Source organism: Mus musculus, chromosome 11 (genome assembly GCF_000001635.26).
Source record: "Mus musculus strain C57BL/6J chromosome 11, GRCm38.p6 C57BL/6J".
In the NCBI taxonomy this organism is placed as follows: Eukaryota; Metazoa; Chordata; class Mammalia; order Rodentia; family Muridae; genus Mus; species Mus musculus.
In genome coordinates this window covers 34,221,915-34,236,098 of record NC_000077.6, presented here as the reverse complement: position 1 = coordinate 34,236,098, position 14,184 = coordinate 34,221,915, and the positions used below count along the sequence as shown (strand labels likewise).

Genomic DNA, 14,184 nt, shown 5'->3' with positions numbered 1-14,184 from the left:
CATTTGTACCAGAATCTGTAGGTTTCAAGACTGGGACCTTTCTAGAGGTTCTTTAAAGATTTGATTGCATGGGACGATGTCTACGGTATAGTATTCTCTCAAGCTTTCTGTTGTGAAACATTACATATAGGAAAGTGCCCACAGAAATATGGTTCTTTGGCTTAGTACCAAGCATCTGCAGACATGACTCCATCACCACCACACACACCTAGACGTGACAGGCTATTTCTGGTGCTCCTCGGGCCGCCTATGTATCCCTGTAGTCATTACCAGCCCTCAGCTAAGCTGACCACTTTCCTGCTATTATAGGAATTATTTCCTAGCATTTTACAAGAGCTCCACTCCCAAGCATGCCTTCGTAGGCATCATAGTTTGCCCTGGATTCCTGCTGACCTACATATAATTGGAACCACCATGGACAGATCTCCGTGTCGGCTAGGCTAGTGATGGACAGATCCCTGTGTCAGCTAGGCTTGTGAAGTTTGCTCATTTTGTTGAACCTTGCTATCATTTTTCCATGCCGTCTAGAAGTCTATACAGATTGATCATGCAATGATACCCAATGTATTAAGTTTTATGCTCATTAGTTTAGTTTCAACTTAGTTGGGGCTCTTGCCTGTATCTTTTTTTGGGTGTGTTCAAACCTGGAAATCCTTCGTCTTAACACAGAGAAAATGTAGCTTTAGTATCTATTGCTAAATTTCTGTCAGCAAAGGTTCATTTATCAACATCATTAAATAAAATATACACTATATCCTATTATGTATCCAGCTTCTTTTATATATCCTTGAATTTTACTAGGTTATAGCACATATCAAAGATTTGACTTTCTCTACATTTTGCCTTGAAAGTATAGAGCATACACATAGTATCTCCACTTATTGACCCATCCTCCTGTAGGTAAGTGTGGGTATACATTCCATTCCCTCGAGGTACATGTAGTAGTAGAATTGCTGGTTCATTTGTGTTCCATCATGCTGGATATAAGAAATAGTTTTCCTAAGTGCCCATAGCAGCTTCCCTGCCTGCCAGCAGACCTGAAAGAATCTAAATCCTTCTCCATTCTCACTTAAACACATGCATTCACACTCACATATGACAAAAGTTAACTTTAAAAATATCACAACCATATTATGTTATCCTTTCTGATCACAGTGGGATAAACACCAAAATACGTAGCGTGATAAGCCTCAGAAGTTATATGCATAGATGGATACTGAATAATGCACTTTTAAATGAATGATGGATCATTGACGATATGAAGACAATCCCTTGAACCCAATGAAAACAGAAGTACAATGTGCTGAAGCCCATGGGGTTTAGCGAAACGTCTATCGCAAAGGAGTGGCATGCTCAGAAAGGAAAATGTGTATTCCAATGCTCTGATGGAATGCTCTGTGGATGTTAAAGTCTAGCTGATCAGTAGTTTAACACCCATAGGTCTTTGATGGCTTCTCTTAGTCTGGTTGGCCTGCTCATGTGTCACTGAGCATCTACTGTCACCCCTTCCTCCCCCTTAATACCTTGAGATTGATGCTAAGCTGACCAATTTTCTTCCTTACCTAAAGTGTAGCACTAAATCTATACACGCTTTCCATTTTAAATCCTACCATATTATCTTTATGGAAGACTCCTTTGGTACTGTTTTTAACCTAACACCTTAAGCTTTCTATAGGTTTCCTCCACATTCATCTGCCCCTTTGTTCCCATGTTCTCGATCCTGCCTGTTAATTTTGATCCTGTCCCCTCTGGGTGAGTTTCCTCCAGTGCCTGGTGACCCCTGCAGATTCCTCCTAATTTCTAGTGAAGCTAATTGGAAATCAGCACGCAAGAGAGAAGGCTTTGTCAGCAAGGTGGCATCATTGCCTGGCAACTGAATGACCCACGTGTTTGAACCTACACACCTACATAGGACACTTACATTCTCTGCAAGCAGATTCTTCCAAGTGTTTAACGGGAAGATGAGTTTGGTTACTACATTGGGCTATCTGGGCATCATGCAGTGGACATCTCCCTACCCATAAGCCACTTTTTATCATCCTTTTTTTTTTTCAGTCTGGTGACAGCTGCTCCTCCTCCTGCCCTTGGGTATGGTACCCCTGAGTCCCCGGTTTCAGGATCTAATTGTTTTATAGGACAAGTCCCTGCTTTTTGAGAAAGTAGAAGCGCATTATACCTAGGTGCAAGTTGAAGCAACGGGCACCTCGGGCAAGGAACTGGCTCTCAGCTTTCCTGGGACAGCCTTGCCTCTACCCCCAGTGCCTCCTTCATTCCTAGAGGCAGGATGGCCTCTTCTAACCACCACCTCCCTCCTCTGCTCTTGGAGGTCAGTTCCAGCCTCTGGCTACCTTCCTCCTGCCCATGCGCTGGCCATATTCACAGCCGAGCGCACATCTCACTGCAGTGTGTGTCTCCCTGCACCTCTCTTCTCTCAAGAAAGCTAAGAGAAGGAGACAGAAATGGTGGAGATGTTTGTTTCTCTAAAAGGATTCTATCCCCTACCCTGGCTGACTTAGTTATTTTACCAGAGGGCCATGCAATTGAGTTTCTCAAACTTTCATTGTAACTGTGAGCTCTGTCCCTCCCCTTCTAGGTCTCTGAGGTTCTGTGCTCTGACCTCTTTTGTGGATAAGACAAACTGTGCCTCTCTTTTCCATTCTTCCCGCATCTCATGTCTTCCTGGGATGTGGCAGCACTTTCTAGAAACTCTCTACTAATAAAAGAACTTTCGGATACCAGCATACCCTTAGCAGCCATGGAAAGTATAATTGGGCCCCATGGTGTAAGACGGGCTGTGGCCTCGCTTCCTGTCTCGATCTTCCCTCTTGCCATGGCTTCTTATCTTCATAATTTCACTTTTATACTCCTGAATACTTCTTAAACAAGACTGTGAGGCAGAGCCCTGGAGAGTCCGCCTTTCTGTTCTCTGAACTCTTGACACTTTGCAGGGTTTTTTGAGGACTCAGATTTCCCCATGTCTGTGGTTTCTAATGCCCGGGACACTCTCAATTCCAGGGAAACTAGAGCAGTGGGGTCATTGTTTCCCTTGACGATAAATTCTAAGGCTACAGCTGTCCCAGGGACCGTGTGGGTCGCTGAGCACCTGAAGGCTTTCCAGGAAGAGTTAAGTCAACTTGAGCTCCTGAGATAGCCCCGAAGCTGAGTCCCATGGCTTGCCACCTCTCTCTTCAGATCCCTTTCCTGGGAGCTGGGATTAAGATCCACGAGAAAAGGGTGTCAGACAACCTGCGCCCCTTCCATGACCGGATGGAGGAGTGCTTCAAGAACCTGAAAATGAAGGTGGAAAAGGAGTATGGTGTCCGAGAGATGGTATGAGTGGTCCCTGTGACTGCAAACAGGGAGGATTGTGGGAATAAGAGCTTAAAGGGGCTGGCAATGGGGGGAACCTTCCTGTATGCCTAGTCCCTCAAAATCACTCCTAAAGGCAAATCAGTTAGAATTGGACCTATGGACCTACCACTTACCCAAGGGACTGTACAATTGTAAAGGCTACATTAGTGAAGCACCTAATATGTGCTTGGCCTTCTATAAATACAGTTGATATATATCAAGTGATTGATATAGGCAGATAGCAACACTTTTACCTACACGAAACTCGCAGCCATGGTGAAAAAGGCTGCCTGTGGGGTGAGCAGCCAGTGTGCAGCAGTATATGGTATGGTGTTGCTAGCCAGGGTGCTTGGCAGTCCATGTTGCCAGCCAGGGTGCTTGGCAGTCCGGGTAGATTTCATGCGTCTTCAGATTACTCTTTCAACTTAACAGCAGGCTCATCCTCTGAGGAACTTCTGTACAGAAGCTTTCAGATGAAGATGCCAATCCAGAGCAGCTAGGTGAAGGGCACAGAGGGCAAGGCAGTAGATGATCCCAAATAGGACACTTCCATGTTGTCAGGACACATCATCCTCTGGCTTATTGGCATGCGATTACCTACCAGGGAGCTCACTAGAGCTTAAGTGTGGAGAATCTTTCCAAAGCTTTCACTACTCAGCCATGATTGAGTGAATCATTAGCCCCGGGCTGGAGATTCATCTCTGTTCCTTGTCTCCTCTCTGGAGGTTGTGTTGATAATATGTGACTCAAAGTCTCATCCCTGTAATGATAGGGTTGGTCTCTCTGGCACAGGCCAGCCCTATTCAAGCCCTCTCATTAGCATAAAGATGGCTCATGAGGCCACTGAATAATAGAGATGCTGTCTCTATGGGGAAACTTAAGGACTAGTGATCTTTCCCCCGGGATTGAGGCTGCTGGTGTCTATCCTGCAGCCCTGTGGTCTTGCTGACCGGGAGCTTTGCACTGATGCTCTCTGTCCACAGAAGATGGGGGCTCAGGTTGCAAAGCCCTGCTCCCCTGGATGCTCACCACTGTTCTTCTACCTGCAGCCTGACTTCGAAGACAGGAGAGTGGGCCGCCCCAGGTCCATGCTGCGTTCCTACAGGCAGATGTCCGTCATCTCTCTGGCCTCCATGCATTCTGACTGCAGCACTCCCAGCAAAGTCCCCGCAGAAAGGTAAGTCTTTTCCTGGAGCTACCAGGCTTCCTTCCCATTCACTTTAAAGCCTTTCCCCAGCAGGGACCTCAGGAAAATCTTGGATTCATGCAGCATGTTGCCTTGACTGGTACCATTTTTAAAGCATCCTGGACAGCAGAAACAGGCTGATGGCTTTCCCAAGAACCCAGACCTAACTGCAGCCACCACCCACCCGCATCCCCTCCCAACCTACTACTGCCACTGCCGCTGGACTTCTTGCCCATTGATGCAGCCATCATCCCTCTCCCGGCCTGCATTGTAAATGGTTATTCCTCTAATAGGGGTTCAGTGCTTCACACATCGCTCCCATAGTAACATGTCCCTCCCACACCACCACCATCTTCCCCTACCAAATTCATCATATACCTATATACCGTGTGCCCACCGCTCAGGCACCAGGACCACTGTTCCCCTCTTACTGGGCAAGTGGTAGCTCAGGGAAGTCGAGAGACTGATCAGGGTCATTTAGCTAAAATGCAGCAGTGCCTGGATTTGAACCCAGGTCTACACTCTAACCAGTTTCACCTCCTTGCCATGTCTTTTGATTTTAGTCATCTGATCATTGTAATCTTCATTTTGAATGTCTGTGGACAAACAACTCAATTTGTTATCAAGATAACTGATCAGGCCCCAGCAGTGCCGTGATAGCTCAGTTGGCATGAAGGTCTTCTGTGTCCCTATCAGGATCTAACTACAATCTCCACTGCTCCTCCCCTGCCCTCCAGTTTTGACCTAGAGTCAGCCCCACCCAAGACTCCCAAAGTGGAGGAGGAGCCCATCTCCCCAGGGAGCACTCTGCCAGAGGTCAAGCTGCGGCGGTCCAAGAAAAGGACCAAGAGGAGCAGCGTGGTGTTTGCAGACGAGAAGGCAGCAACGGAGTCAGACCTGAAGCGGGTGAGCAGAGGTGCCAGGCTCTCCCCAGCTCTTCAGAACATTATGCCAGGCAGCCCAGGTCTCCTGAGTGGGTGGACTGGAGCCTTGCTCCCACACTACAGTGGGTCTTAAAGGAAGGAAGCTTCCCAATATGAGGTCCTGGGTACGCTCATACTCCACAGGTAGGATTTGAACCCAAGCCATCAGACTCTAGTGCTTGAACAACTGGTACAGGGGAAAGCAGCCACCTTGGCTACCTTGGCCTATATATATATATAAAATATATATACACATATATATGTATGTATATGTATATATATATACACATATGCATGCGTATGTATATGCATATATATGTATATATAATATAATATATAATTATTTGTAAATATGATGTATATTTTGAATAAAACACAACCATATATTGTTATATATAATAAAATTATATAATTGATGTTTGGAGAGGGGGCTGAGGCTAGAGGGTGGTGATGAGTTGGAGGGCAGCCTATGATACGCAATGAGTTTCAGAGCAGCCTTATCTGCAGAGTATGCCTTTTGCTCAAAAAGAAATTCAACATTAATAATTACTAATGAAGAGATTTGGCATCACACAGCCCTGAGCTCAATGCAAAGTTATACTGAAAGCCTGCTGCAGACTGGCAAGGGAGTGAGCACAGCAGGGCGAGGCTGCATGAAAGGGCAGGGCCAGCTGATGCCTTCTGGTGAAGGAGAAAAGAAACCATAAACTTCCTAGTGGGCCTCTGAAAGATAGGCACATATTCTATGCTCCAGGACTCTACAGAACACCATTCACCTGAAAGTCTAACAGAACGAACCCTCTCGAACACTCCTAGTGTTCTATAATATGCAACCTATACAGACATATTAGGCAAACTGACATGGAATTGGTAAAAAGCCGAACAAATAGACTGACTATGCTGCCAGGCCCATAGGTGACACTTTAAGTACTTTCCCCTGACCTTTGAGGAGTGATATTTGCCTTATGCTAAGCCCTTATGGTCTGCTTTATTTATATTTATTTGTGTGTGTGTGTGTGTGTCTTTGTGTGTTATATCATCTAGCTTTCTAGAAAGCAAGAGTTCATGAGTGACACCAACCTCTCAGAGCATGCAGCCATCCCTGCCAGGGTGTCTATCCTCTCTCAGATGAGTTTTGCCAGCCAGTCCATGCCCACCATCCCAGGTATGTATTGCCCACTACCCGGTAGTGTGGGCTGCCAGGCTCTCAGGGAGAGGAAAGATGAGAACTCCTTGTCTAGGGCAAGGCAGGCTGGGTGTCTGGAACCAGAAGCCCATGGCTTCTGCACCTTCTCAACGTCCTCCATTAGGGAGGCCATGTGATCAAGTTCTACTTGGAGCAGAAGGGGAAGTCTGCTGTTCCTCTGGGACCACTCCCTACCATGAATCCCTGCATTTGCAGGCAGCAGATTCCAGGCTCTGGGCAGAATAGAACAAGGCAGTTCTGGTGCTGCCCCCTTGAGGCTGAATAGTGCATGACAGTAAAGACATCTGCTCCCACCAGAGTAGCCTGGCAGGGCCGAGCTCCTGCCAGACCCTGCCCTAACTCATTATCCCCACGCCCTACCCCATGGCACCCACCCACGATGTGGAAAATGCCACCATCCTCACTGCAGACATTCAAAGCAGTACACTGAATGTCAGGCTCCCATACAGACCAAGAAGTCAGTGGGAGGCTAAGGTCAGACTTAGCACACTGAAGACCTCAGCCCCAGTGGCCCCAGGCCCTCCCTTTCTCATCCCCCTTTCCATCCCAATACATTTGGACAAGGCTTTGCAAAGGGCCAGGAGACAGGACCACCCAAAGAACAGCCCGAGACTTAAGATACCCATCCTGTCCTCCGAGACCTACCTCTTTCCTGTACCCACTCACTCACATCCGGGTCCCTTCCAGCCCTCACACTCTCCGTGGCAGGCGTGCCTGGGTTGGATGAGGCCAACACATCTCCCCGCCTGAGTCAGACCTTCTTCCAAGTCTCAGATGGTGACAAGAAGACCCTGAAAAAGAAGAAAGTCAATCAATTCTTCAAGACCATGGTGAGCATGCCAGTGGCTGGAGAGACAGGGAATGCTGGGGTCGGGGTGGGGGGAGGGCAACTGAAGGAAAAATCCGGAGGGTCTACACACTTGTTTATATTTTTTGCCTGTGGGTATGTGCCCTTGGCTACTCCCTGAGGGGTGTGGCCAGAGATCCTAAGGCGAGGGCAACTGTCTAGCCACGCCCACCATGCAGTGCTCCTTGGAGCGTTTAACTCCTGTGAGCAAGACTGACCACAGTTCTGGTGAGCGGGGGCTTCTGGGACCTGAGAGCCAGTAGGTGACTAGCCCTGACTTAAGGTCTCCTTTGGAGGTCCTCTCTGAGCCCCAGCAGCCAGCTATCTTCAGAAGCCAACAGAACATTTTTTGGGGGGGCGGGGGAGGGGAAGGATGGCAAAGCACTTTCCTATTCTACCTACATTACAAAAAAAAAATCCTTCAAATTAAAAGTTGGTTTTGAATTACTGACTCTTGAAGTCCCACCTCCTGTTGTTACCCTGTCGGTCCTCATCTGGGATCAAGAAGGTACGGACGCACTTCCGATCCTCCAGGTGCTATGAATCAGAGCAGAGATACTATAAAAAATCACAGGTTGCCTGAGAGGCTGCATGGGTGAGTCAGGCACCACGCTAAGCACTTCCCCATCATTATACTGTTTGATCCTTCCCTGTTACAGGATGGTTTTTGCTAGACTCACAGAGTTAGTTAAGCTATGTGCAGAATTCACACAGCTAGCAAACTTCCCCAAGGTCATCGCAACTCCCAATCCCTTGTCTTTAGGCATAGGTCGAGGCTGTGGGGTCTAGGGTGCTCCCTGATGCTGCATGTGCCAATCCCATCTTGCTGACCTGTTTGCGTATCTTCCACAAAGCTGGCTAGCAAGTCGAGTGAAGAAAGCAAGCAGATCCCAGACTTCCTGTCCACCAACATGTGAGGCACTGCTGAGCCGAGCACTGTGGGAACTCGAGCGGGAATGCATGAGTATGACCTTGGAGTTCCACAAGGAGACAAGTCTGTAAAAGAGACAGATGATCTCAAGGGGCCCCCAGAACTCAAGTGATGACTAGCCTTGCATCTCCTGTGGCCACTACAACAGTGATGGATGACTCAACAGACAAAGAAGCCCCACCATGGATTGTTGGACCCCAAGGAGCCAGCAAGTGCCCAATGAATGTTCTCCCCAGCATCCAAGGGACGCATGTCATAACTCAAATTCACAGCTAGGAGGAGCTGTCTTCTGTTTCATTCCTAAGTGTCAGCACTTAAAAGAACTGATTTAAATGTTCTATTTTCCCTTAACATTTTTGTACTTTTACATTTTTTTTCTAATAAGCCCCTTGCTACTCCATCATCTCCAGACTGCTGCTCTTTCTTACCCACATTAAAAATGACCCATAGCTCAAATGAACCTTGTTGCTGAGTCTCTTATTGAAGGACTGAGGAGAAAGATCCCAGGATGGGAGGCAGCCCAGGGGACTACAGCAATATGAAAGGCTTATGTTGGCTCATCTCAATGCCATGTTTTCTCTCCTTGCTCAGGCAAACTCAAGAATCTTCTCTGCTCTAAGAAAGAAGCAGGAATGAGATTTCTTCTAATTTCTCCATTGTTTAGTTATTTTGATTTGAGATACTTTACTGATATACAAGCTATTTAAACTATTTGGGGAAAAAAGCAATGTTTGAGATAGCTAATATAATGGCTTCTCAATGGAATGATAGCACAATTTGAAATGATACCAAAAAGAATAATAAAATGAACCGTTTGAGGTTTGCTTAAAAAAAAAAAAGCATCTTCTCTGGTGTCTTTGGATCCCTGGTTACACTCCACAGAGCACATACCCATGGCCAAAAAATATACACACGTGTGTAGAAGACTCTGGTGTCTTTGGAGCCAGATCCTGGGGTATTAGGATACTGAGAAAGCCCACCCAGGATTTTCCTCTTACAGCCTGACAGGAGAGACTTTCATATCCAGCCTGTTACTCGACTGAAACCTCCAAGCAGTGTTGGAAAGGAGAGGTCTGAGGGCTGATGGTTCAGCTTCTAAGTTCTATCATCAGGTCAGGAGTGGTAGCTGTCTTAGAGGGATGTCTACCTGTGAAACCATGACAATGTCCATTGTCAGGTTTCTCGGATGAGACCAAATGAAGAGGAAGGGAACTAAGAACCACTTCAACCTATCCCACCCCAGAGGATAGAGCTGTGTAGAGAGGGACCTGGACATAAGGCTGTGCTTTTGTGAAAGTCAAGTGAATGGCAATGTCGGGTTCAGAACTAGGGGTGGATGGGTATTCTGAGATGCTAAGTTCCTGGGTCCCTAAAGCTTAATAGGTAACCCTAAAAGGTGGGTATGCTTATTACACAGATGGACAAACTGAGGCACAAGCAGACATGATCGAAGACTAGGATATGAACACTGGTTCCAGAACTCAGACAGGAAGCTAAACTCTTCCCCAGGAAGCTAAGCTCCTCCCCACTACCTAATACTCCAGCACCCCTTAGTGCCCAGGACATCCTGAGTCCTGGTCACCTTCGTCATGCCAATCTCTCCAGGATTAGTGTCTATGCCCCTTCTCCAAGTCTCAGGCCCACTTTCTGCTCTAGCTCTCTATGTCTGTCTTGCTATGGTAGCTGTGGGGGGTTGGGCAGCAATCAGACAGCTTTGGATTCCTAAAGGAAGCAGAGACCCAAAAGCCTCTAGCCACTGCACAACAATTCATCTCAAAACATGAGTAGAGGACCCCAGAAAAGCCTAAGGGTGAGATCACATCCTCATGGCTTCCCATGCAGATGTCAGCACCATGTGGCCTTTGTCCTGCCTGACATTTCTTTCCATTCATTTTCTCCTCAAGTTCTAAGTTTGAACTCCATGGGGGTCTGCTTTTCCCCATCATCATGAACTAATGGAACCCCAGTGTTTTACCTTCGAACAGAAGCACTTCCAATGACAACTAGGGAAGGTATCTCAACAAGTAAATGAAAACAATTCCCCATTCCCTGAGACTCCAGACAGACAGGAGCCTATTGTAGACCTTAGGAATCAATTGCTTCTCCCTGGGGAGGCTTGTAACATCACAGACTCAGAGGCAGCTTTTATGGCTGTAGCTGGAAGTTCTGTCCCTCCAATCTCTTCCCTGTTTTTAAACAGGCTGCCGTATAATAATAACATCCCTAAGTTCTGTCTTCATAAAAATTGCCAATACCTGTGAATTTCCTTACTGGGTCTGAAAGGGACCATCAACCTCTGTTTCTTTTCCATAAAATACAGAGCAAAAACTGAAACTCCTGTTCACATAGCACTCAAGTGTTAAATCACTTCTGAAGACTGTCCCTGGAGGGAGAGTAGGTTTGGCTATACACTAGCATGCACCACTATGCTAGTAGAGACAATGACAACTAGTTGTCACTTCACTACAGCTGTCTTTGTCCCAGCACTCACTCTGCATGTCATTTTCTTAAATAAATCCTGCAAGGGAGATGCTAGGGTGTCAATATATCTGGTTTGAAAACTCAAGTGTTAGTTTCTTTACTGCTACCATTACTGAATGTCTGAGACTTAGAAATTTATAAAGAGAAAAAGAGCATCTTTCGTAGAGTTTAAGATGCAGGCAAGTTCAGAAATGCAGTGTTGGCACTTGCTTGGGATCCAGTGAGGCCTTCTGCTGCACCACGACCTGGAGGGGAGAGTCACGTGATGAAGCAGAACAAGTATGCTAGGTTGGGCAGCTCTTCTGATCAAGCCACTAACACTCAGTGGAGTCCCCACTCTTATGACCTCATTTAATCTTAATAACCAGGAAAAGACTGATGCCCCCATATAGGCTAAGGATTCAATTCCTAGTGCATGAGCTTTGTAGAAACACATGCAAACCACTTCAGACCTGGAGGGTTTGTAATGTGTCCTTGTCACCAAATGAGAGACATACCCACCTCTGTAAGTTTACTTTTATAGTTGACCACCTGGTTCCAGATGCTAATATCATAGCCCATGCATATAGGTAAATCGCCCCCTACAGTGCTGGTGTTTTTGATGATACAAGGAGGGTAGGGGAGTCCTATTTGATGCAACTTCTTTTAAGTCACCAGGTGCCTCTGAATTTGTAGGCCAGGTCTGTCCAAAACTAACTAGTAATGTCTAGGAGATGCCCTACCTTCAGAATTCCCACAGGAAATGACTACAGGGTGGTTTGCTTGGAAGTAGGGCATGTATGTGAGCAAAACAGCTTTGGAAACAATGTAAGAAAGGAAAGGCTTGGATTTGACTCACGGCTTCTGAGGGATTTCAGGTTGTTATGGTGGGGAAAGCATGACCATGAGGCAAGCATGACCCCAGGGGTGTAGCTTGGAGCTGTTGACATGGTAGCCAGCCATCAAGCATAGGAAACAGGTAACCTTCTAAATCCCACCACTAATGACCTCCTAAACTCTCTACAACATTCAAAGCAACACCATGAACTGGGGGGTCAATTATTCAAACCATGAATCTATGTGGGACATACCAGATACAAACTACCCCAAGAGATCAATTTGCTCAACTCGCTCACTTTCTACTCAGTGAACTGTTCAAGACCACATAGCTGAAATCAGCTGGATGGAAATGAACTCCAGGTTGACCTGACTCCAAGTCCTTCTGGGTAATCTTAGAAATGTTCTCTAATCATCCTTTAAGCTCCCTGCCTTCAAGACACCGATAATATTCCTCCACACTTTAGCATGATCTAGGGTGCCAAGTTCCTGTCCTAAAGATCATTCTTAGCATTGTCTTGAAGTATAGAATGGAAGTCAGCATTCCTTCTTCCAAATTTCAGACTCATGCCAGAAGGTGGGTGGAGAAACTGAAGGAATCCAAACATCTTCCCAAGCATCAAATGGGAGGAGCAAATCCAACCTCCGCAACAAGTGACTGGTGGTCCTGTGCAGGAGCACAGGAGCTACTTCAAAAGCAGTTGATTGCACTAGGCACTGGGGCAGAGCAGGGCAGAGCAGGGCAGAGCAGGGCAGAGCAAGACAGAGTAGGACAGAGCAGGACAGAGCAGGGCAGAGCAAGACAGAGCAGGACAGAGCAGGACAGAGCAGGGCAGAGCAGGGCAGAGCGAGGGCAGAGCGGGGCAGAGCGGGGGCAGAGCAGGGCAGAGCAGGGCAGAACAGGGCAGAGCAAGACAGAGCAGGACAGAGCAAGACAGAGCAGGACAGAGCAGGACAGAGCAGGGCAGAGCAGGACAGAGCAGGACAGAGCAGGACAGAGCAGGGCAGAGCGGGGCAGAGCAGGGCAGAGCGGGGCAGAGCGGGGCAGAGCAGGGCAGAGCGGGGCAGAGCGGGGCAGAGCGGGGCAGAGCGGGGCAGAACAGGGCAGAGCGGGGCAGAGTGGGGGCAGAACAGGGCAGAACAGGGCAGAGCAAGACAGAGCAGGACAGAGCAGGATAGAACAGGGCAGAGCAGGGCAGAGTGGGGCAGAGCGGGACAGAGCAGGGCAGAGCAGGCAGCTGGAAGCTCAGAAACCACAACACCTGTGAAGACCAGAGTTGGGCTTGGGTATGAGATCCTCTGACACAGCCAAGGTCCTCAGAACCCTCCTGTTACATCCTATTCTTGTAGGTCACATGCTCCTTTATTTTTCTAATCAAGTCTTATTAGTCACATTCCACTCAAAGGTGGTGGCCATTTATGACTCATATCAACAGAAAGCAATATTTGTGATACAAGCTTTAGTGTCATGGCCAAGGGATCAGTACTATAACAAACATTTGTTGTTTTCTTCCTGCACCATCCATTTACTGTTTCCTTGGCCTAAGATGGCTTACCCAGTTTGTATGGTTTGTCTAGCGGGGTGACCCAGATCTCATATCTCCAAAGGGTCCTTGCCCTTAGTTACTCTGCCCTTATTGGTTTGGGCTACTTTTATTGCCTGTCGACTGTCTTTAGTGGGCTTGAGAGTTCTCAGAAACAGGCCATGGAGCCTACTAGTTCTGAGCATACTCCTCTCCATGCCTATTGGAACATAAAAGTCTAGGTCTCTGCATTGTCAGCCACCTAGGACTCTTGGACTACAGGTATGGGAAGCCACAGGGGCTGGGTGGCAGTCACAGTTCTATTTAGTGTGGAATTTACCACTACCATGTCCAGCAATTGAAGTCTTTCCTCTTTCCTACCCTGCAACCATGCCAGGTTGATTTGTGTTTGTGGTTGTTTGAATATGCTTGACCCAGGGAATGACACTATTAGGAGGTATGGCCTTGTTGGAGTAGGTGTGTCATTGTGGGCATGGGCTTTAATACCCTTGTCCTAGCTTCCTGGAAGCCAGTCTTCTAGCAGCCTTCAGACGAAGATGTAGAACTCTCAACTCCTTCCGCTTCATACCTGCCTGGAAGCTTCGCTTCATACCTGCCTGGAAGCTTCCGTTCTCCCACCTTGATGATAATGGACTGAACCTGTAAGCAAGCCACAAGTAAATGCTATCCTTATAAGTGTTGCCTTGGTCATGGTGTCTGTTCACAGCAGTTAAGCCCTAACTAAGACAGTGTCCCTTTTTAAAAATCACATGCTAATGTCACAAACCCCGATACCTCAAGATGTGACCATTTTAGAAGCACAGTCATTAAATCAGTGATCACTCAGTATTACTGATTTTCCTATTAAAGGAGAAAATATGAGCACACACACAAGAAGACATCACATAAAGATGAATTA

The 14,184-nt window shown here is 47.1% G+C and overlaps 1 protein-coding gene across 3 annotated transcripts in view; it reads left to right on the top strand.

Moving 5' to 3' along the window:
• The window catches only part of Dock2 (dedicator of cyto-kinesis 2), a 557,091-nt gene extending 547,807 nt beyond the window's left edge, over positions 1-9,284 (top strand). The window contains exons 47-52 of one of the 3 annotated variants that reach the window (NM_033374.3): positions 3,193-3,330; positions 4,401-4,528; positions 5,275-5,443; positions 6,505-6,625; positions 7,355-7,497; positions 8,369-9,284. In NM_033374.3, the coding sequence (NP_203538.2) occupies positions 3,193-3,330; positions 4,401-4,528; positions 5,275-5,443; positions 6,505-6,625; positions 7,355-7,497; positions 8,369-8,431 (762 nt within the window). In that variant the 3' untranslated portion in view covers positions 8,432-9,284. Of the gene's footprint in view, positions 1-3,192; positions 3,331-4,400; positions 4,529-5,274; positions 5,444-6,504; positions 6,626-7,354; positions 7,498-8,277 lie in introns of all 3 variants that reach the window. The other 2 variants (XM_017314861.2, XM_017314862.2) reach the window with 2 other exon arrangements.
• Positions 9,285-14,184: the final 4,900 nt, after the last annotated feature.